The following is a 24450-nucleotide window of genomic DNA, read 5'->3' as shown; positions in this document are numbered from 1 at the left end:
CACAAACACTCTCCATCCAACCTCACTGAGCTCGAGCTGTTTTGCAAGGAAGAATGGGCAAGAATGTCAGTCTCTCGATGTGCAAAACTGATAGAAACACACCCCAAGCGACTGTAATTGGAGCAAAAGGTGGCGCTACAAAGTATTAACGCAAGGGGGCCGAATAATATTGCACGCCCCACTTTTCAGTTTTTTATTTGTTAAAAAAGTTTAAATTATCCAATAAATTTTGTTCCACTTCACGATTGTGTCCCACTTGTTGTTGATTCTTGACAAAAAATAAAAATTTTATATCTTTATGTTTGAAGCCTGAAATGTGGCGCAAGGTTCAAGGGGGCCGAATACTTTTGCAAGGCACTGTATATATAAAACAAACGTGGCCTTTGTTCAAGGGTGCATAAATATTGAAATACCTGAATAAACCCTTATACATTCATAGAAATAAATGACTGCTGGAATTAATATTGAAATTAATAAAAATGGGAATTCATGAAAAAAATGAAATACATTTTAAATTAATAAATATTTAAATATCGATTATCTTTCCTAAATACATTAATAGAAATAAATGAATGCTGGAATTAATATTGAAATTAATTAAATTGGGAATTCAATAAAAAATTAAATATGTTTTAAATTAATAAATATTTAAATATCGATTATCTTTCATATATACTTTTTTTTTTTTTTTTTGGACCACTCTTCATCCTCTGTCCGAGTACAGTACAAATTGGGGGGCTAATAAACCAGAGTACTAAAAGCAAGGGTTAGGATTCCAAAAAAGCCTTTAAAACCAATTTTTGGGTTTCATAATAGGACTTTGAAATTTGGATTTTAAATAAGGGTTTGGGTTTCTATCTTGGATTAGGGTTCATTATTCAGATTCAGACAACTTTAGTGAGACAATTAATTAGGGTTTTACATCATGGCGTCAGTTTTAGAGTTTTCAACAAGAGTTGAAGGTTTTAATGTAAGCTTTCAAGGCCAGTGTTAGTTTCACTTGTGGGCTGACCTGGACAACCTAAAGGAGCAAATTGCCTTTTTTTCATATCTCTTTCTTTCCATTTTCCCTTACATTCTTCTTTCCTTTCTTAAATAAGCTCAATTACAAAGTGATCAACGCAGTTGTTATTATTCATGTCCTGTATTCCATGGGGTAATAAGAATGTGTCTGACAAAGATGTAAATTTACTTCTTGTGAAATGATTTGCCAGAAAATTGTCACCAGCAGTTTATTAAAGGGAAAGGTGCACAAGAATTTGCCATAGCATACATTATACTGTTGTGAACGCATTCTAAAACTAAGCAGTTACTGTGATCAAAGCCTACTTTAAAACATTAATGTAATAACATTAGCTGTCTCCACAATAGACAAGAAATCAAAAACTGTACATCTATAAAAATCACAGCTGTGTGCATATATCATCCAGTTGACAACCATCATCCTGAAAAACACATTCATATCCTGTTTTTATTTTAACATAACACGAGTTCCAATACCAGTTATTCTTTATCAAAGCAACATTAATCTATTGTAAAAGGCATTTTAAGTGCTATAAGAAAAAAATAGTTGGATTGTGGTGGAAAACTAGAATTAAAGCAATACCTGTGTAATACGAGGGCTGTATGACAGAGAAAACACTGTATTCATGACAAATAAGGAATGAATACATGAGTAACAACTCTCCACCGCAGAACTACCGTAAATCATTTTTGACAGATGAAAACTGCATAGCAGAAAAGTCTTGTTGAGCATCAGCAGTACTGGCAACAACACACGTACTGCAGATACAAACTGTACTAAGGGAGTCACAAGGCACTGTCAGCTGGGCAGTAACCCTGGTTACAGCATACAGCTTCCTGACAATGATTTCCTCATAGATAGCTATTTACCTTTGGTTCATATCATATGCTTTGAAATTGCAAGTGCAAGGATGACATAGTAGCGTATATAAGGCTACTTTTCAATAAAGTCCTGTCGTTAAAAAAAAAATCCTTATAACTTCAATGTCGGACTATGTACGGTTCTGTTAAAACGTATTGACATTTCAGGTATAATGAGTAGATCTTAACATTTGGAACAATAATGAAGTAGCCCACATGGCCAAGGCCAAAAACGATTCAACACAAATAACGGAAGATTCTATCAATTAAATCATTTAAAATGGTCCTTAAATTTATAACAGAGAAAAAGAGTAGTATAATAACAAGCCTCATAAATAGTAACATTGTGAAGTGAAAAATAAAAGCAGTTTAAAAGCACAAGAGAACAAAGTGTACAGCCAACTATTGTCTCAAACAAGATGACAAAGCTTGTCATTCATGTCTTTAAAATATTGTGGGAAAAAAAAGAGGTATAGATTATACTACCTCAATCTATAGACAAGTCAAACAATGCATTTTTTTGTACCGATAGGTGTATTTCTGTTGTGATAAATGCCACTGAGATGTGCGTATGGTGGCTTTGTATACAGTACAAACAGTTCTAGAATGTGCTGAGCATGCAGCAAGCATGTGACTCACACAATATGGACAGAATAGAATGCACATCATTTGCAACAGTATGGATTCACATTGGACATCTTAATTTCATCTATTTGATAATATAAAGAATGACAGTGATGCTATAGACATTATTGATATTTGACTGACCTGAGGTGCATGCATCATCTTATCATTCCTCTTCCAAAACAAATCAACTTTCTTCAACACTAGATTTACTGTAGCTCACATAAATGCATTGAGTTTTCATAGACTTATAACTACAGAGGCAAGAAAATGTCCTATCTACCTTGCCACTGGAATGTATTCAGTCAGCAGGGCCACCTAAGTAACCTAGCCTGTGTATTTCAACTGCAGGACGATAACCAAATGCTAATGCATTTCTTCCAACATTTTGGACGTTATGGCTCATTTTTAAGCATCATGTGCTTTAAGAGACTAACTCGACCCAGCATACGCACGTCAACAAATTAGTTATATAATGAATCTAATATTTAGTAACCAAAACTGTGGTTTGGTCCATACATCTATCACTCTGTATCATTAAATTAAGCAAGGTTAGACCTGGCATGGCTAGTTGCCATCTACCTCAAACATGAGTTCGATGATCAACTAAAGATATCAGTCAGTTTAAAGATTTTCAGAGTTTTCCTGGTACAGTACACATATGTACAAACTTCATATCCCAGATAATTACTTTTTTTGTCGAGTAAAATGAAGTATTACCATTTTAACTCTGTAACCCTTCCCTTACAGTTATTTGGCACAACATTCATAAACAATATTAATGGAAGAATTACAGTATCTGGCTGAAATTTATACACCATAATCTTAAAATACAGTAAAATTCTGTATTAATGAGCATTTCTTTAAAGTCAAATTGATGGAACACATTATAACACACACTAAAATTCTGTCTTGTGCAGACTACAAAATAGGAGATACACTAAAAGGTCTTGTGTCTTGGCCACCATCAACACGTGTGCTGAGGTGTAACTTTTTGCCTGCTAATACCTGAGGAGACAAAACAAAGGATTCAGTTAGAGGGACAATGTCTGATAAAAAAAATCCTTATTCTTTGCCTTATTACAATAATTTCCAAATCAATAATAAATCAATCCTTCATCTTAATGGTTAGGAAATACATTCCATAATTACCTGTAGTAGTTAGGTTTGAAAGGGCCATTCTTGTTCAAGCCCAAATATTTTGCCTGCTCATCGCTGAGCTCTGTCAGGTGAGCATCAAAGGTTGCCAGATGCAGGCTGGCCACATATTCATCTGGACCACAGATTTAGGGGAGAAAAAAAAGTTACAAACATTGAAAAGAAAAAAAAAAAAAAAAAAAAGTGTTTTTATCGAGTGTGAATTCCTAAATTTACATACATGATAAAATAGATAAAAGTATCATATGGCATTGATGAATACTACAAAAAGAACCCTGCTTATAATGTTTGTGAAATATTATACATTTAAGTACATAAATGTAAAAGTTTATATACTCCATACCCATTTTCTTAGGCAGCAGGTAAACATCTTGCTTGTATCGTCCCTCTGGAGCATTGTACAACTCTATCAGGGCAAGCGCCTGAAAAAACAGTAATGATGGAAATCATGTTTTCCTTCTGTAGTTGTGTTTATGCTAATAAATAATGTTTAAAAATTAATAATAATGAACTAAACTAAGCAAATACATAAAGTGGAGTTTCAACCGCTTTGTGCTCGTTTGTGTCACTGGTTGCCGTCTAAACCATTCGTGTCAAATGTACGACCAGCGGGATGGAAGGGGCCCGCCAGGGAGTCCAATCCGGTCAGTGGGGTTGTTCTGCCTGACAGTAGATTTGTGTGATTGAGTGCATCCACTACTTCACTTGGGGCGGAAAACACGGACAAGGCTGAAAAAGCAGTTTCTGCTCTTGAATCCCTCTTTAAAATAAATTGCTGTATTTTAAGCCAAAAGAACTGTTGTGTTTGATAGAACAATATGTCTTTATGCTGCCATAGCAGATTAATGGCGCATTCAGCCCAGCCACAAAAAGAAGGTAAGTAATTATATTTATCTTTCGAAGTGTCGGTCATTTTTAGCTTAGAATCATTAATTGATGTCTAATATTTAGTTAAAAAATATAAAATATTTAGTTAATATTTAGTTAAAATTTAGTTAAAAAAAAAAACTTTAAAGACCAAATGTGAAGTAAGGTTGGCCAACCATGTTTTTGAATAATAACAATGGCTAAACATTGCGCCTTGAAAGGTGGAAAAGCGCTGTATAAGTATAACACCATTTACCATTTATATGCATATTTTCTTTTTTTTTTTTTAACGCAACCCCTTCCAGATTCTTTGTTTAACCCATAGCACTGCCCTTGACAACGAAAATGCTTTTCTTTGACAATCTTCGGAAAGGACGTCACACCGAGAACTGCGAGGGAAGTCCGCCATACACACAGTATTGTTGCATTGCTTCTCGGTAAGATGCCACGGCGGTGTGTGGCGATGTATTGTTCTCAATCTAAAGAAAAGTTGTATGAGTGGCTGAACGATAGCAGGGCACGTAAATGGACATCTTTTGTTCGCACTAAGCGAATTAATTTCAAGCCATTATCGTGTTCTCTGCTACAAAGACTTCGAAGACGCCTGCTTCCTCAACCGGTCTGCTTATGATCAAGGATTTGCAAAAAAGTAAGTGTGATTTTTCGATAGATGACTGATGACTTTGTCAAAGCAGAGCTGCCGACTGTTGTGGAACAATGCTTAATTTGTAAATCATAAGGACTGGAACGCAAAGTACATATGACAGCGCAGGGATGACGGCATGTGGACAGGTCCCGGAACATATTAAAATAGCCCGAATAGGGAAATAGAAAGGAGAGGAGTGAATGATTGCTTCCTTCATTTTATTGTGGCAATAGTTAAATAACAAATAACAAAAAAAAAAACATCGGACTGCTGCAACATGCCACTGCCAACTTCGCTCTCATGCCGCACTCTTCTCCTCACTTCCCGCTACGTCACCACTCTGCTGTCCGATGGCCCCTTCACGGGCCCGCACACAGTTACGGATATTCCATTATGCAGAAAATGGTGCTGAAAACAAAAAGCAAATGCCCACTTGCCATACTGTGGGACTTTCCTTTTTTTTCCCCTTTCTTTTCTATGTGCTTTTCTGACATTGAACCATCTTCCTTCTTTTTGAAAAAAGACCGTAAATGCAGCAGTCTTTTTGGCATGTTGAAATACCGTTTGATCCTGGCTGCTTGCTCCCAAGATGCCGCAAAGTTTTTTTTTTTTTTTTTTTTTTAAATGTCAGGAGTGTGATTTGTTGGTCCAGCTTCTCAGTGCACCAACAAATCTCCGACTCTTTCATATATTCATATATATATATATATGTATATTCTATTCATTTCATATATATAAACTACATGCAATTCTTGGAATTGGTTGTGTAAATGAATTTATGCATATTCATTCATTCATTCATTTTCCATGCCGCTTTTTCCTCACGAGGGTCGCGGAGGTGCAGGAGCCTATCCCAGCCAACTATTATTATTTTATTATATACTGTAATGTCCTAACTGCGTGTAATATTCTGATATGTTTTTCGAGGCACCCTGAAGTGCACGCAATGTTACTCTTGTTTTTGTCACGTGACGCGGGAATGTGATAGAGAGGCACAAGCTCTATCTATCGCTCCGCACAGCCTGCCGAGAGCCCCAAGCTGTGTTCATACTGTTAGCTCCATGTGTTAATAAACAAACAAAGTTGTCAGCACGTCGTGTGTTCGATACCTTTGTCAACAAAAAGCTCATAACAAGACACTATGCACGATCCGTTTAAGAGACGCTGGGACTGGAAAGCTGTGAGTAGTAGGAGGCGATGGGGAGATGAGCGAGAAGCAAAACTTCGAATGTGCGGTCAAATGTGGCAGCAGTCCGCTATTATTTTGTTTTCTTGTTGTTGCCACAATAAAGTGGAGAAAGCTATAAACGACTCATCTCCTTCTTTCCCCCCAACGTTTTTATATTATTATTTTATATCCACGAGAGCTGCCGGATCTGCCAAAATGAACATGAAGTCTGATTATTATTTTTTTAAACAATGTCATCAGATGAATGAATGAATGAATGAATTTATTGTCATTGTCATCATCATCATAATAATTGACAGTTTCAGAATGCGGAATTTGCCCGAAAGAAAGACGATGACAGACAAAGGAAAGACGGGAAAAAGCAAATGCTTACCGACACCCGTCCCCCAACAGCCCGGGACGCACAGTCAAGCATGTTTGTGCAACAGTCCAGTTCTAATCAGTTTTTTTTTGTTTTGTTTTGTTTTGTTTTTTACATATCATTCAAAAGTCATTGATTGCCATGGAATTTCACATATTGTCAGATAAACTTATACAGAGCTGTTTTCTTTTGCAAGCATTGATAAGCGTCTTGGTCATCCAAGGTTTGTTTTGCATACTTTGTCTCGTGGGAGTCAACTTAATCAGGCAGTGCTTATCGTGCTGAAGTGTATTCATAAGCACCCATAAGCTGCATTCACATTGCTTGCATTGTAAACATCATTCCAGTCTTGAGTTTAGAGATCTTTTTTCATGTTTTCAATGTTTTGATCAGTTCTGATTCTTTTGTACACTGTCTTTGTCAGATTTACGCAGTGGTTGCGTGGAGTGTAGTTTGTGAAGATAGGCAGATGGTCGGTGATATCACAGCAATGTTGTATCCGTGCAAATTAAAGTCAGTTTTTTTGTTTTCCTTAAGCAGGGTTTCTGAGACGGCAATAACATCAAACTTGTTATTGAAGCTCTGTGTAGTACTGTTCCGTTGTGTAGTACTTACAGTTGTCCGACATGTTATTGTAAAAGGTCAGGATCAAGATTATCAGTTGGGTCATCATGGTACTCATCAATCTAGTCATCCAGAAAGGTGGTTATCATTAATTTTCGAATGAGGTCAGCTCTTCCAGGCTTCTCACGACTCTTATCTTCATGTCTTGCGACTTGACAAGGATTTTGCAATCAGAGACCCAGGTGCTGGCAATTTTCCCCTCTTTTTTGAGCTGACGTGCTTTTCTCGCTATTTGGGAATTTCGGCGAGTCAAATTGTCATTCAGAAATACCTTCGTTCCTTTCAGGCGGTGGCGCTGGTCAAGCAAGGCAACCTTGCTCTTGTGGTCTGCCAACTTCACGACCACCGTCGTCGGTCCTCTCCCCCCAGGTGGGAGCAGAAAGCAGTGGCGGATGTCCTGCGGGTCCACCTTTATTCCAAATTCTTGCAGCTTGGCAATTGCCTGTTGAGCCACAGGTGGGCTAGCGGCCTCGGCATATGATCTGGGCGTCAGTTGTAATCCAGAGATGAGATAATTTGTGCGTCTTCCTTGGTCGAGATCATCAGCCAGAATTTCCAGCCTTTTGATGCGAGCCTCCTTCTCCTCAACCACTTGCTTGAGCTTCTCGTTTTCAGCGCGCATCAGCTGTAATTCTTTCATGACTTCCCGATTCTGGCTTTGAATCAGGTTAGTCAGAGAAGCCTCCAGGTTCGTCAGAGGGGCCAGAGAGGCCACTATTTTCTGGATGGAGGATTTAACTTCATCCAGATCCTCAGGTTTCAGAGTTTTCCGAGCCATACTGGAGTCGTATTTTTCAGGCTGGTCCCAGCCCTGAGCACTTATCAGTTGAGATAGGAGCGTGCTTTCAGGAGCTCAAATGTGGTTAGACAGAATGACCGCTCAGATAGACAAAAACATAAAATTATGTGCAAATGCCTGCATCTTCAAATCATGAAAATAATAACAGCCTATATCTTACCAAGCTTGTAATCTCGATGGGTCTTGTCTCCATTCCATGTCAGGTAGTCTATCCTGATTAGCGTCTGGCTAATACATGTTCGGTCCAACATAAAATTCCAACCTTCTCTTCTTTCTCCAACACTTCAAAAACTTGGATCTCCTCCCTTGCACTCGATCTATCGCTTATATCGCTGTTTGAATCATTGTTTGAAGGGCTTTGTATGGCGGCCGTATGGAGCGCTGCCATCGCTGTTCTCGGTGTGACTTATCACTTCCGGGTTCGTCCCCTTTCAGGCTCGAACTTCGGAAACGCGATTATTTTGTCAAATATACAACATATAAATAATTTTTTCATGCTTTATTTGTTGGACAATGTTTAATTACTTTAATTGTGACCCTATTTGGCATGTTATGAAATTACTTCACATTTGGTCTTTAAAAAATTATTCACTCGCATATTTTAAACAAATTACGTCACAATGAAAAAAATAGTGTCTGTAACTAGGTCACGGATATCTACCTCATAACTATCGCTTAATTGTATTTTTTTTGTTATTGTCACATTTTCACCAATATTTTAGATGATAAATAATCAATCCAGATAAAGAAAAATTGAAAAAAAAAAAAAAGTTTAAAAGGGTAAATAAATATATGAGAATTTTTTTTTTCGACCACTCCTTGATGTCTGCGATTTCTGCATCGCGAGCCTTGTTATATTACCATGTTTCACCCATAAAATCCCCCAAAAATCCGGCTGTGGCCATTCACAGCAGTGTCTTGACACTCGGTGACACATGGTACATAGAGTTTTTGGATTGAAACAAGGTAAGTACGCAATAATATCTCGTTAAAATCATGGCATCTTTAATTATGCTCTCTCATGCTCTCACCTCCAGTTAGGGTTTTGCTGTTTAATTTTTTTTTCCTTTTTAAATGCCCTCCTGTTCAAAATTTTTCTTCTCCCAGAAAATTGAGATTTTAAGCTTTCCAATGATGTATCACACATGCATATAGGACAGTGACGTGCGGTCAGGGGAGGCAGGTGAGGCAAAGCCTCACCTGTCATCATGACAAAAAAATAATTATAGCATCAAATTTATATTAATATTTGTCCATTGCTCTTAATGTATAACTCATTTCAAACATTTTTTATAGTCAAAATCGCTGAATTTGCCCATTTCCTGTTCAAATAACAAAATGAAACGAGAGGTGCGGCAGCAACGGGTAAAGCCTCACCTCTGATTGCGCAATCCATAACAAACTGGGTTGATACATGGAATTGGAGCGTGCTGGTTGCCGTACATCTGCATGTCGCCATTATAATGTTTCCAGATACGTTTATTTGACCAGATTTTCCACAGTCTGGCTAATGTCTTTAACCCTTAAAGTTTAATGTTTGTTAGCGACATATTTAGTTTTGCTGATGGGAAATAAAACCGCAGTGAAAAGGCACAGGTTGCGGCAGATAGTACTCTGCCGCACTGAAAGGGGGCGTACGTGAAACTGGACTTTCCGTCAAAAGTGGACGCGATTAACAACACCGGAGCTAAAAGGTTTGCTTCAAACTACGGGACAGAAGATAACTCGCGCTTTTCAAACGGACTGGTACACCCGAAAAGACTGGCTATGTGGCTGTCCTTCGAAAAACGCCTTTGCTGCTTTCCCTGCCTTTTCTTCTCAACTTTTGCCAATGCCTGGACTAACACGAGATATTGTGACATTAAAAAACTACCACGAAGCCTTAGCAAACATGAGAGCTCGACCACTCACATTTAAAGCCTGATTGCTTTAAAAACTTTTGGAAGCTCAAGGATCGATTTGGCTTTGACGAACAGCGGAAGCTCAACGGTAGCATCCACAACGCCCAAGGTAAAGGAAAACCGAAAGAGTTTGAAAGACCTCATTAATGCAACCTTCATCCTAGCTAAACAGAAGTTAACATTTCGTGGTAACGATGAGCGTGTAAGCTCTTCTAAACGTGGCATATATGTAGAACGATTACATGGTTTTGCTGAGAAAGATGAAAGGTGAGCTAGACATTTGGACACATCCACTGTGTTTTCTGGCCTGTCAAATAGAACACAGAACGATCTAATTGAAGCAATCCTCTCCATTGAGGCGGAGAGATTTTTTAAAGTAAAGGAAAATAAGGAGGACTTTTACAAAAAGGGCGTAGGTTTGCATAGGGACGGTAGGGACATAACACTACCAACTTTTCAGGATGCTAAAATTGTCCCCACCAACTTTTAAGCAACCTTACCTTTTTTGCTTGATATAATGTTCAGTTATATAGAGAATTTAGATCTTTCAATAGTTTCATATGTTGTAAGGATAGAATTGACCCTACCATTATTAAGTGAATTATTTTCATTATGTTTATGTTTGCTAATAAAAACCAGACATTTATTCAGGAAGTTTTCAAAATGTTTCTTTAGTATTTTTTGAAAACAAAGGTTTGAATCGCACAGTGTATCATCCGAACCAATGCACGTAAAAGTTATTATCAGTAGATAAGGATTTATTTTGCATTGATCATTTTTGCCTATTAATTAATTAGGTTCATATACATGAGAAATGTGGCCCTTTGGCCCCTTCATCCAATCTGTTTGGTCTTATTAATGTCCCGTCCCCAGCAAAAAGTGTACCTACATGCAGGTTATCCTGTTATATCGTCCCTATGAATGTTGAGACCAAACCTATGCCCTTCCAAAGTAACGGCGGTTTTTGTGGTGAAGGACAGGCGCAAGACCACAAACAGTTTTCATTTCAATCTTATAAAAAAAATAAATAAAAGCTTAGACTACGAAAAATACAATAGAATATTTAAAAACTAAATTTTGGACTTAAATAAAATATCCTTTGTTTTTCTTTTCACACTTTTTGTTTAGCAATCTGTAATAAATTGATTAAAGTATCAGAATTAAAAGTTTTAAAAACAACTAAATATTTCACTAAAGGTCAGAATTGAATGCTGTGGTTTTGTACACCACTCTTTACTCTCATTTATGCTGCATGAATTATAGAATTGCGACGGCCAACACATTGAGGGTGTAGAGCAAATGCATGTTATTTTCTTACTTTTACGTATCGATAATATGTACCGTGTGCGCGTGTTTTGTGAAGAATGCTGATGAGATATGAAATAACCAGTAGCCAATTGAATAAGCTACCCTTTTTGGTTTATATATTTGGAAATCTGACACTAAAGGAGTCAGTGCCTCACCAACCATGAACCTTACCGCACGTCACTGATATAGGAAAATTTTGAAATTTGGCCAAATTGGGGATCTCAGAGCGGAACTTCAAGTCACCCAAGTGTTTTCCGCCTTGGATCACTTTCGTGTCTGCAGTTACATTTGTTCATTCGCATCCTACCAGTCAAAATCGATTGGATGTCTACCACTGTCAATAGCAGCCAATGAGTTGACAAGGAAGTGACCAAATGCCCCAAAACCAACAGGTAATGACACCAGAAAAACAAGAAGTAACCTGGAAATGCCCCAAAATCAACAAGGAATAATTTACAGGAAGTATCTTATCGTATCGTATCTTAAAACAAGGAAATGACGCAAAATTAAGTCATTGCCTGTCATTAGACATCCAATTCACTAAAATTGGAAGGACTGGCTGTGAATGCTCATATTTCAGTGCCCTTGATAAATGTTCGTTCATTCGCCCCCTCCCAGTCAAAAAGGATTGGACGTCTATCGCCGTCAAGGTCAGCCAGTGAGTCAATTTATTAGTCCAAAAATACACTGATCCAGCCCACATGACATCTATTTGCTATGAATGTGGCCCGTGATCCAAAATGAGTTTGACACCCCTGGTCTAGACTGTAAAGCTGCTTTGTTACCTGAGTGGTGGCGGTGATAGACAGGACAAATGTAGGAACAGTGGAGCAGCTGAGATTGAGGAGGCGTCCCTACAAAAGCAACATTTGCCATGTGTATTGTGTTCTACAAGTAAGTACTTTCAAGTACAGTGGTATGAAAAGTATCTGAACCTTTTGGAATTTCTCACATTTCTGCATAAAATCATCAAATGTGATGTGATCTATGTCAAAATCACACAGATGAAAAAAATAGTGTGTTTGCTTTAACTAAAAACATCCACACATTTATAGGTTTTCATATTTTAATGAGGATAGTGTGCAAACGTCTTCTTCTGCAACTTCTGTGGCGTGTCCTAGTGCCTTTTTGCAAACATTAAACGAGCAACAATGTTTTTTTTCTGGCAGCAGTGGCTTCCTCCGTGGAGTCCTCCCATGAACACCATTCTTAGACATAGTTTTACATATAGTTGGTGTGTATACAGAGATATTAGACTGTGCCAGTTATTTCTGTAAGTCTTCAGCAGACACTCTAGGGTTCTTTTTTATCTCTCTGAGTATTCTGCACTGAACTGTTACCGTCATCTTTGGTGGACGGCCACTCCTTGGGAGAGAAGCAACTGTGCCAAACTCTCTCCATTGGTAGACAACTTCTCTGACTGTCGATTGATGAACATCCAGACCTTTAGAGATGGTTTCATATCCTTTCCCAGCTTTATACAATTCAACAACCCTTGATCGCAGGTCTTCAAACAGCTCTTTTGACTGAGCCATGATGCAAATCAGAAAATGCTTCTCATCAAGACATTTCTTACCAAGTGTGTGTTTTACAGTGGGCAAAGCAGTTTTAAACCACTCATCAGTGATTGGGCACACACCTGACTTAAATTGTTTGGTAAATATTGGTTTTCAATTCCCCCCCCCTTCTAGCATTGTTGGCACGCTATCATCATTAAAATATGAAAACCTATAAATGTTTGGGTGGTTTTAGTTAAAGCAGACACTGTATTTTCATCTGTGTGATTTTGACCAATATCAGATCCCATTTTATGGTGATTTTATGCAGAAATGTGAGAAATTCCAAAAGGTTCAGATACTTTTTCATACCACTGTACATGAGTATTGATTGCATTTGTCCACTCACTTCAGCGAGCAGGATGACTCTCTTGCCATCAGGCCAAATGACATGATCAACCTGAGAACGCACCCTCTCCCATGTCAACTCAGGGGTACGAAGGCTGGCCTGAAGTAATTCCAGTAACATTAGTACATGCTTATTGAGTAGTGCCTCACATCTGAAATAAACTGACTGAGTTAATTAAGTTAAAATAGCCCTCTGAATGCTTCATTTATAAATAGGTATTTACCACATCAATCTCAGTGTTGGAGTGCCCCATGTTGCATACAATGGAGCCGTTTTTCATGCGGTCCAGCTGGTCTCGGGTCACCACATTCTTGTTTCCTGCAGAAACGTCCTTCAACTGTAAGCGTACACAGTATACACAGCTCAAGGCTTCAGTGAGAGGGGGTGATGAGTGGAGTTACCAGTGCATGTGATGGTGATATCAACATGGCGAATGACCTCATTCAGTTTAACCACTCTGAATCCATCCATGCTATTAACACGCACAAGAGAAATAAGCCTCAATCAGCAAAGTTACAAATAAGGCCAAGCAATCCATTTATATGCCTGACAAAGTTTCTGGCTTTCTTTTCCATTGAGTTCTGTTTTGCTCACCAAGCTTGCAGGGCACAAATCGGGTCAATCTCTGTAATATAGACAATAGCCCCAAGAGCTTTCAGTGCAGCACAACAACCTTTTCCGACCTAAAAAGACAAAATAATAAACTGTACACTGTATTGTAAAACAACAGTTATAAAATATGACAGTGCTCTCCATAAAAATGCTGTGCAAATGTCAATTGATTTTGCAGTGTAGGTGGAGATCATTATTTTTCTTATTACATACAGCATGGGATGAAGTCAAATATCTCACCTCACCATAACCACATACAACCACCTGCTTGCCTCCAAACATGACATCTGTGGTTCTCTTCAAGCTTAAAGATAACAGAAGCAGATAATTGGCACATTGCGTTGGGGTGGAAAACTGCCTGTCAATAAATCTGAATAAATTGAGTCAGCATTCCTTTGAAAATTCAGTCAATCTTGTTGTACTGACTGTATCACAAAATAAATAACAGTCATGTGAAGTGATGTGCTGCTATCCAACAAGGAAGTTACTTTGTTTTGTTGCAGCTTAGTTGAAATCTATTTTCACATGTATTTTTTGCAAAAGTATGGGTTTTCTATTATGAAAGTAATTATTGAGAAATATTTTTATAATCGACTTAGGTCTTAATTTTTTGTCAGTGTGGCTGTAATACTCTTTTTACTTTTTCAATTGTGTTATCATAATATAGAATTGTTACCTTCTCAAAAGAAAACACATTAATCTAAACAATTTGTCATATGTCGGTCATATGCAGGCACATGGGACATATCACAGCTCTCCTAAATTGGGATTGTTTAGCATTGATAGAGGTCGGTACGCTGCTGCGTGCCATTTGAGTTGAATGTGATGATGGAACACTTGCTACAAGACAACAGTCTAGCTAGCAGATTATTAAACAAGGGGAAGCAATAAATTGCCATGCCTCTGGTAGCAGGACAGTTAAAAGCATTGACCCGTTACATGCAGAGCAGTATGCACATTGTGCAAGAGTACTGAACTATTCATAGATGGCCTTGGTGAAAATTGACAGAGCTATTATCGTTTGGATTGCTGTCATATCAGAAGCTTTCTTAGAAGTGATAACTGACTGTACTTGTATCACGTCTTTGTAGAGTTGCCAAAAACACATTCTGTACAATTGTTTGGACATGTCCAGTGTTGTTAATAATTACTTTTCTCATCTTGGCAACGCCGTTACCGTTACTGAGGCAGGAAAGGCATGCGTTACTATGCGTTACTAAGTTGGTTGAATAAAAAAAGCCTGAGAGACAGACTCACGGAGATGAGAGAGCAGAGCAGGAGTGGGGAAGACGCCGTTGTAAACGCGATGCTAGGTGGCTCCAATAATACCTGACAGTAGCCGATAGCCTACTAACTACGCCCACATGATACGGTAGATATCACATATTATTGAACTAGATGCAAATGACAGACACGGCTGCATTGGCAACATGTTTTAAGGACTACATGCGTTAGTAAACAACCGCCATCTTAAAGCAGTAGACCTCTCAGGAAGGCTCTGTTGTAGAGATCCTTCGTAGCGAACCTAAGTAACTTTTTTTTTTAATCTAAGATGCTCCTAAATCGGCAAAATCTTGACTTAAATCTATCTTTAAATGATGAAACAGTTTTAAAACTTACACATGTTGAAAGTAGATAGAAGGGAACTCATGCAATAACGGGAGCAATTTTAACAACTTTAACAGTTGATTCACAACTTTAAATGACTTCCACACATAGCAAAGGTTACTATCTAGTTATCGCAATACCCTTGTGTCTAGTTAAGTGGAGGGTAAAGAATTGGGCTAGGGCCAATTGTCCCAAGAACCCTTTAAACTTCACATTGTGTGACCTGTTTTTTTTTGTTTTGTTTTGTTTTGTTTTTTTTGAGAAAAAAAAACATGAAAATTATCACTAGTTACTTTGCCAAGTAACTAATTACTCTTAAATTCAGGTAACTGAGTTACTAACGCAATTACTTGTGGGAGAAGTAATTTGTAACTGTAATTAATTACTTTTTTTAAAGTAAAATTAACAACACTGGACATGACAATCTCAATCAGCCTAGAAGGAGCCACACAGCAGACTCACGCACCCGTCCAAGATGGACTCTCGGCAGCAGTAGAGGTTGTCAAATTTCTGCTTAGTCACAGAATCATTTACGTTCATGGCTGGCACGCACAGTTTCCCCGCTTTGGAGAGTTGATAAAGCCTGAAAAGAGAGGACAATCGTGATGTTTTTGAAGACAGTAGTTGGATATTTGTTTTAGCAATAGATAACCTGTGAACCCCAGTGACGCTCTCCTCGACAATGCCTCGGATCTTCTTGAACACATTTGGGTATTTCTTGTACATCCAGTGTGTCAGGTCCCCCCCATCATCCAGGATCTAACAGGAGAGAGGTTAAAGCATTAAAGCAGTCCTCAGTTAGAGCATACAGCATACTCTATGCCTTGAATGTTACTTTATTATACCATGTTAGGCTGCCAACTCTCAGTGTTGACACAGCGGTCAATACACCACCAGAAATCATCCTCAGACTCCCCTTTCCAGGCAAACACAGCCACGCCTGAAATAGACCATATGGGTGATATACAAGGTTTCCTTTCCTGTATTGACAATCCAGTGATTGTATCGAATTAGTTTGGTTAATTCTGTTGTTTGAAGGAACACGGAAAGAATGGCATTGGTTTGTGTTTTTGTTGTATTACTGTAATTTACCTGGTTGCATTTCGTAAACTGCCACTGGTTTTATTACTACACATTTTTTTCCTTTGTAGAAAAAGTACACAGTGCATGATAGCAGTAACTCTATTAACACCAGGCCAATCCCAATACCCTTCCTGCAATATCTTCTCAGCCTGGCTTGCTCTGTTTAAACCAATTTACACGCCAGACTGCAAGTGATCTGTAGTGAAAGAAATTACATACTTGGACCACCGCATAGCAACCACCTGCTAATGCTTAATGGTACCATTAACATTCCTGGTTCCCATCACTTAAGACAATCACTAGTGCACATTAAATTATGTTTAGAGCTCCAAAAACAATGTTTTATCTCTAAAGTAATGATGTGAGACACTGGCTTTGTTGCACTGTGAGACGGTGTACGTTATTTATGGGACTACCGAAGTGACTTTTAATGTGTTTAATTAAGCTCAAGTATTTACCTATCTCTGACAGAGCAGCAGCCACTTCATTTTGAGTTGAGTAAATGTTGCAGGCTGTCCAGCGGCACTGGGCCCCGAGAGCCACAAGAGTCTCAATCAGCACCTGAAACCACAGATATGAGCAAAATTTATGAAGTCATTGAGAAGGATACCACAACCTGTGCTCAATATCTGGTGCCAGGTCAACAAATCAAGCAGAATCCCTACTTCAACTGAACCTCTAAGATAAAGAAATATCTTACTGCGGTCTGTGCGGTGATGTGAGTGCAGCCCACAATTTTGGCACCAGCCAATGGTTTCTCACTCTGCGCTCTCTTCCTGAGAGCAATCAGTGCCGACATGTCTGAGAACAGAACGTTAAGAGAGTGGGTGGGTGGGAGAGAGAGAACAGTGTTGTAGGCAGATGCACACACAGGCTTGTGCAACAAACTGCCGGGCTGGATTGGAAAACAAACTACACCTGCACAATTAATGAACGCCAATGCAGGATATATGTTTTGCGTTCCTTACCTTATTTAAGCTTTTATAAGAAACAAGTTCTCAGCATGATGCAGCATCCAGGCAGGGGTTCTATTTTTTGGGCAGTAGGCATCCCATACAGGGGCTATTTGAATGATTATATTCGTATATGTTCATATTTCTGTAGTAAATCGTCGACAAGCACTGCTGACACTAAAATTACAGCTATGAACAGAGAAGCGCTATTTTACAAAAGCACTATTGGTTTTGCCAACATAGTCATTTTAACACTGTATGTAGCACATTTAATGACAATTTCTCAAAAGGTGACAAGCGACTTCTACCTAAAAAATTGACAACACGGGGAAAACTATTTTTACAGAAAGGAGCATGGCATTCACAGATTCAATCTCACTCACCCTTGCCAAAGACATGGAGCCAATTCATATAGTAAAAGTAGTGTTTTATTGACATGTTACAATCTATTGACCGTATGTACTCTATGCTTCCATGCTGCAAATATTTGCAGAGGCTGACTTTCCTTAACTGTACAATTCAACATGATGAGAAAATAAGCTCTGGAGATCTAGAAATGCTTTGCATATGCAGAAATCTCAGACTCACGATGTGTCAGAAATTGACTCAAAACTAAATTAAGCTTTGTTTATTGGAACACCAATTGACTTTTTTTTTTAATTATCCAATGAAATCATTTATTGCAAACTATCTTCACTAGATTGAGTTCTTCGAAAACTAGTTTGAGAGCACTAATCTCAACGACTGAAAATTCAATTAATCAATAATTACTGACACAGTTTCTCTGCTTTGGAGCAGCTGAATAATAATGACTCAACAAGACCAAAAGGACAGTAATCCTGATATACTGAATACAGTGCCAATTGTTTTACCTTGTTCTGCAATCTCAATCTCACGTCTCCCAAACTCAGCTTGTTTAATGTTCTTGACACAGAAGTCACTGCTACCCTTGGAGTTGACCTGTGTTTTGTCCCGTGGCGAAGTTTCATCATCTGAGCTGTCTGTGTAGGACGCGGCTGGGATGTGCGATAAGGATTTAAAAGAAGATTGTATTTTATCTAAATTCAGCAGCATCAATTTTCCAACAAAATGACATTTGTGTCATACTAAATTTAGATTGGGGGGGGGGGGGGGGGGGGGGGTAGCACAAAATCTTACCTGAACTGTAGCTATCTGTGGATGACTGAGAAATAGAGCGGGACAGGGAACGGCGACCTGCCTTAGTGGGGAACCGGCTGAACTCCTGCTTGTCCTCAACAAACTGGAGTTGCTGTTAAGACATATTATCAAATACACCATGAAAATAAACTCAAAATTGCTAATTAAACACTTGCTTAAAACATCATTTATTCCAAGGGTCATGCACATGTGATACTGAGGGATCACATTAAGTTCAGTGAGTCCAATAATAGTGTTTTATCGGTTATTGCACCTCCGTGCGTGCGTCCATTTGGCTCCACAACTCAACGTACATGGGAATACTCACACCAGGAATCAACATTCTGAGCAAGTATAAGATTTCAAGTGACCAATCATGTGGGGATTGAAATGCCACTTTAGTCATTGGGCTTTGGCTCTGAAGGCAAGCCAGGTATTCAACAGAGACGCATCTCTGGTTTCAAGGCAGTACTAGTCAAGCCTTTGCATACTAGTGTAAATCCAGAAACATACACTGTACACTTACACCCTTAGCCTAATACTTGGTAGCACAACCTTTAGACAAAATAACTGCGAACAACCGCTTCTGGTATTCATCAATGAGTTTCTTACAGTGCTCTGCTGGAATTTTAGACCATTTTTCTTTGGCCAACTGCTCCAGGTCTCTGAGATTTGAAGGGTGCCTTCTCCAAACTGCCATTTTCAAATCTCTCCACAGGTGTTCTATGGGATTCCGCCATTCCGGTCTGGACACATTGCTGGCCACTTTAGAAGTCTCCAGTGCTTTTTCTCAAACCATTTTCTCGTGCTTTTTGAATTACGTTTTGGGCCATTGTCCTGCTGGAAGACCAATGAGCTCTGAGGGAGACCCAGCTCACACTGGGCCCTACATTATGCTGCAAAATTTGTGGGTAGTCTTCAGGCTTCGTAATGCCATGCACACTGTCAAGCAGTCCAGTGCCAGAGGTAGCAAAGCAACCCGAAAACATCAGGGAACTTCTGCCATGTTTGACTGTGGGGACCATGTTCTTTTCTTTGAAGGCCTCATTTTTTTCCCTCCAAACTCTATGTTGATGCCTTTTCCCAAAAAGCTCTACTTTTGTCTCATCTGACCAGAGAACATTCTTCCAAAAGGTTTTTGGCTTTCTCGGGTAAGTTTTGGCAAACTCCAGCCTGGCTTTTTTATGTCTCTGGGTCAGAAGTGGGGTCTTCCTGGGTATCCTACCAAAAGTCCCATTTCATTCAGATGCCGACGGATAGTACAGGTTGACACTGTTGTACCCTCAGACTGCAGGACAGCTTGAACTTGTTTGGATATTACTCAAAGTTCTTTATCCATCATCCGCCCAATCTTTCATTGAAATCTCTCATCAATTTTTCTTTTCCATCCACATCTAGGGAGGTTGGCCACAGTGCCATGGGCTTCTACACTTATTGATGACACTGCACATGGTAGACATAGGAACATTCAGGTCTTTGAAAATCAATCAATCAATCAAAAATTATTTCTATAGCCCTTTACAAAAACCTGACAGGCCCTCAAAGTGCTTTGCCCATGCTTCCTCACAATTTTGCTTCTTTGCTTCAGTTCTTTGGTCTTCTTTCTTTTCTCCATGCTCAATGTGGTACACACAAGGAAACAGGACAGAGGTTGAGTCAACTTTAATCCATTTTAACTGGCTGCAAGTGTGATTTAGTTATTGCCACCACCTGTTATTTGCCACAGGTAAGTAACAGGTGCTGTTAATTACACAAATTGGAGAAGCATCACATAATTTTTCAAAGGGTGCCAATACGTTTGTCCAGGCCCATTTTTGGAGTTTTGTGTAAAAAGATAACGGTTTAATTAATTTTTTTCTTTAATTCTCTTTTGTGTTTTTTGATTGCAAGCAAAATAAATGAAGATATTACTACCAAAGCATTTGTAATTGCAATCATTTTCTGGGAGAAATTGAGCATTATTTGACAGAATTGCAGGGGTGCCAATAGTTTTGGCCAGCACTGTACAAAAAGAACAATATTCCTGGAGCTTGATTTTCCTGATGAGAAGCCAGGATACTTATATACCAAGAACAGGTTGGCAAACACCCAGACTGACTCCAGGGTTTTGTTACCTTCACAAAAAATATAATGTATTTCATAACACTGTGAAGTTGAAATACATTTTGAGACTCTAGAGTTCATACCTAACACTGACATGCGAGCTCTGTTTTTGACACTGTGAGAACATATTCTCGGTTTAGTGTAACATAGAGACCCCTACCATTATTTTTTGTTATTATTACAAAGTATGACTACATACAGTGCCTCGCAAAAGTATTCGGTCCCCTTGAATCTTGCAACCTTTCGCCACATTTCAGGCTTCAAACATAAAGATATGAAATTTAATTTTTTTGTCAAGAATCAACAACAAGTGGGACACAATCGTGAAGTGGAACAACATTTATTGGATAATTTAAACTTTTTTAACAAATAAAAAACTGAAAAGTGGGGCGTGCAATATTATTCGGCCCCTTTACTTTCAGTGCAGCAAACTCACTCCAGAAGTTCAGTGAGGATCTCTGAATGATCCAATGTTGTCCTAAATGACCGATGATGATAAATAGAATCCGCCTGTGTGTAATCAAGTCTCCGTATAAATGCACCTGCTCTGTGATAGTCCCAGGGTTCTGTTTAAAGTGCAGAGAGCATTATGAAAACCAAGGAACACACCAGGCAGGTCCGAGATACTGTTGTGGAGAAGTTTAAAGCCGGATTTGGATACAAAAAGATTTCCCAAGCTTTAAACATCTCAAGGAGCACTGTGCAAGCCATCATATTGAAATTGAAGGAGCATCAGACCACTGCAAATCTACCAAGACCCGGCCGTCCTTCCAAACTTTCTACTCAAACAAGGAGAAACCTGATCAGAGATGCAGCCAAGAGGCCCATGATCACTCTGGATGAACTGCAGAGATCTACAGCTGAGGTGGGAGAGTCTGTCCATAGGACAACAATCATTCGTACACTGCACAAATCTGGCCTTTATGGAAGAGTGGCAAGAAGAAAGCCATTTCTCGAAGATATCCATAAAAAGTCTCGTTTAAAGTTTGCTACAAGCCACCTGGGAGACACACCAAACATGTGGAAGAAGGTGCTCTGGTCAGATGAAACCAAAATTGAACTTTTTGGCCACAATGCAAAACGATATGTTTGGCGTAAAAGCAACACAGCTCATCACCCTGAACACACCATCCCCACTGTCAAACATGGTGGTGGCAGCATCATGGTTTGGGCCTGCTTTTCTTCAGCAGGGACAGGGAAGATGGTTAAAATTGACGGGAAGATGGATGCAGCCAAATACAGGAACATTCTGGAAGAAAACCTGTTGATATCTGCACAAGACCTGAGACTGGGACGGAGATTTATCTTCCTACAGGACAATGATCCAAAACATAAAGCCAAATCTACAATGGAATGGTTCAAAAATAAACGTATCCAGGTGTTAGAATGGCCAAGTCAAAGTCCAGACCTGAATCCAATCGAGAATCTGTGGAAAGAGCTGAAGACTGGTGTTCACAAACACTCTCCATCCAACCTCACTGAGCTCGAGCTGTTTTGCAAGGAAGAATGGGCAAGAATGTCGGTCTCTCGATGTGCAAAACTGATAGAAACATACCCCAAGCGACTTGCAGCTGTAATTGGAGCAAAAGGTGGCGCTACAAAGTATTAACGCAAGGGGGCCGAATAATATTGCACGCCCCACTTTTCAGTTTTTTATTTGTTAAAAAAGTTTAAATTATCCAATAAATTTTGTTCCACTTCACGATTGTGTCCCACTTGTTGTTGATTCTTGACAAAAAATAAAAATTTTATATCTTTATGTTTGAAGCCTGAAATGTGGCGAAAGGTTGCAAGGTTCAAGGGGGCCGAATACTTTTGCAAGGCACTGTATTTGCATTATTATTTTTTCTAATGTGTAATACATGTCATCCCCCTAAAGCTAAATCCTATATACTATATGTACCACTTCCTACACCCATAGGTACACGTTCATAAGATTCCACTGCAATTGATAACAGTAAATAAAAATAATTTTGCTTAAAGTCAGTAAGTAAGCAAAATGACTAAGTTCTTGGATCGGTGATGCAATGCAATTTGTGTTCCTCTCAAAGAGGAAAGAGGATGTGAAAGTACAACTCCAAAACAGGTTGCTGGGTTAAAGATTTGACAGAATATTGTTAGAGATTAATATCTCCTATGCAGCAGGTTTGTTTTGCAAAACACCTCATCTGGACTTCACATATACACTTCACCTTAAAAATAAATAAACATTCCATTTTAAAGGCATTACACCAATTCGACAAGCAACTTCTTGTTTTTTAAGGGTATGAAACAAAATCGCCTTAGAATTTTCTCCATGTTAAGTACATGAAACAAAATGATCTAAAATAATCACTGACATCCAATCATTGTTTGACAGAGTACTTGTGCTATGTAGAAGCCACTATTCTTACACCAACTTTGAAACCGTGGAAAGAGTTATTATTTACCCTTATTCTTTGCTCAGTACAGTATCAGACTAGGTGTCTCCATGGTGACCTTGTTTTGGTCACAGAATACCTTAGTGTGAAAAGTCAAAAAAAAAAAGACAAGGCCAAGAAGCTCAATTGCTCAATTCTCAGGCTGTTGTGTATAACTTCATCAAATGATGGGATGGGGCAACATACTCAGATCCGTATCAAATTAAAATGTCAACATAACACTGTTGGAAAAGTGGATATTTAATCTCTCTGAAGTGAGGCAGAAGCTCCATGTAGTGATAGGTGGCTTATTCAAAATCCTGTTGGCAGTGGTTAGCTGGGTGTTAAACGCTTATTAAACGATTATTGCCTGAAATAGCTTGCACCAACAAATGCAAGAGCAAGCTTTAATGTGTTTCGAACGGCGTCATACCTTTTTCACCGGCTTGTGAGTGGGCACAGCGCTGAAGGCAGACGACAGCTCTTCCATGTTCATTTCGGTGTTCTTGCTCACTGTCATGACAGAGTATTTCTCGGCGACGTTTTCGCTTTCTTTCACCTCTTTGCTCGCCTGCTTCGTCTCCAGTTTCACCTCAGGGGTCGGCTCTGACATGGTCGACGGTGGGGTGCCAGTGGTTACCGGGACAAGAACAAGAGTGTTCAGTTTACGTCGTCCCTCTTAAATCCTTCGTCTTCTCTGCTTGTCAACGTCAGTCGCTAATGGCACAGATGTCCTCGTAACCGCTAGCAAGCTTCCCACCAACGAGAAGAAAGAGATCCTTAAATAACGCAATATAAAATATAGAGAATGGAGTGAAATCTTTTTTTGATGCTGTGATATGGAGGTTGTTGAGCGTTGCTCCTCGGAAAGACCCGACTGTCACCTGCTGCCCCAGCTGAGAAAGTTTGTGGGCGGGAGCTAAAGGACTGAGGGGGTGTTTCCCTCAACGCGCGGCGTTCAATTTCATCAAGAGAATGTGGGTATTTTGGGCTTTTCCGTATTTTTGGTAAATTATAGGGTTGACAGTTCAATATTTTTTTGTTTTTCCCCTTATTTATTTATTTATTTATTTATTTATTTATGTATTTATTTATTTATTTATTTATTTATTCTTCCCTTCCCGCACGCCTAGTTTCATTCGCCACTAATCGTATTATAATGAGGTGGTACTTGGTTTAAAAAGTTGAGAACCACTTGTTTACAAAACTAAAGATTGGTGTTTCATGTTTGTTTGTTGCATTTATATGACTTAATACTAAATTAGCCC

General features: G+C 38.9%; 1 protein-coding gene across 2 annotated transcripts; it reads right to left on the bottom strand.

Annotated features, from left to right (window-relative positions):
• Positions 1-1218: 1218 nt before the first annotated feature.
• Positions 1219-24105, bottom strand: LOC130921980 (S-adenosylhomocysteine hydrolase-like protein 1). Of its 2 annotated transcripts, XM_057846389.1 has the most exons (17): positions 23616-24104; positions 18681-18792; positions 18395-18538; positions 17270-17370; positions 17028-17130; positions 16332-16426; positions 16139-16245; positions 15953-16069; positions 14119-14182; positions 13861-13949; positions 13668-13738; positions 13490-13584; positions 13267-13365; positions 12147-12215; positions 4010-4088; positions 3661-3781; positions 1219-3516 (listed from the first exon to the last, which is right to left on the bottom strand). In XM_057846389.1, the coding sequence occupies exons 1-17, from the start codon at positions 23793-23795 to the stop codon at positions 3510-3512; spliced, it is 1653 nt and encodes a 550-aa protein (XP_057702372.1). In that variant the 5' UTR covers positions 23796-24104; the 3' UTR covers positions 1219-3509. The 2 variants fall into 2 exon arrangements, with proteins under 2 accessions (XP_057702372.1, XP_057702373.1); XM_057846390.1 differs by lacking the exon at positions 1219-3516 and having other exon boundaries at positions 3657-3781; positions 23616-24105.
• Between the last annotated feature and the right edge of the window lie 345 nt (positions 24106-24450).

This window comes from Corythoichthys intestinalis, chromosome 9 (assembly GCF_030265065.1).
Source record: "Corythoichthys intestinalis isolate RoL2023-P3 chromosome 9, ASM3026506v1, whole genome shotgun sequence".
Lineage (NCBI taxonomy): Eukaryota > Metazoa > Chordata > Actinopteri > Syngnathiformes > Syngnathidae > Corythoichthys > Corythoichthys intestinalis.
Note: the sequence above shows the minus strand (reverse complement) of the source record. Positions and strands in the feature narration are given on the sequence as shown.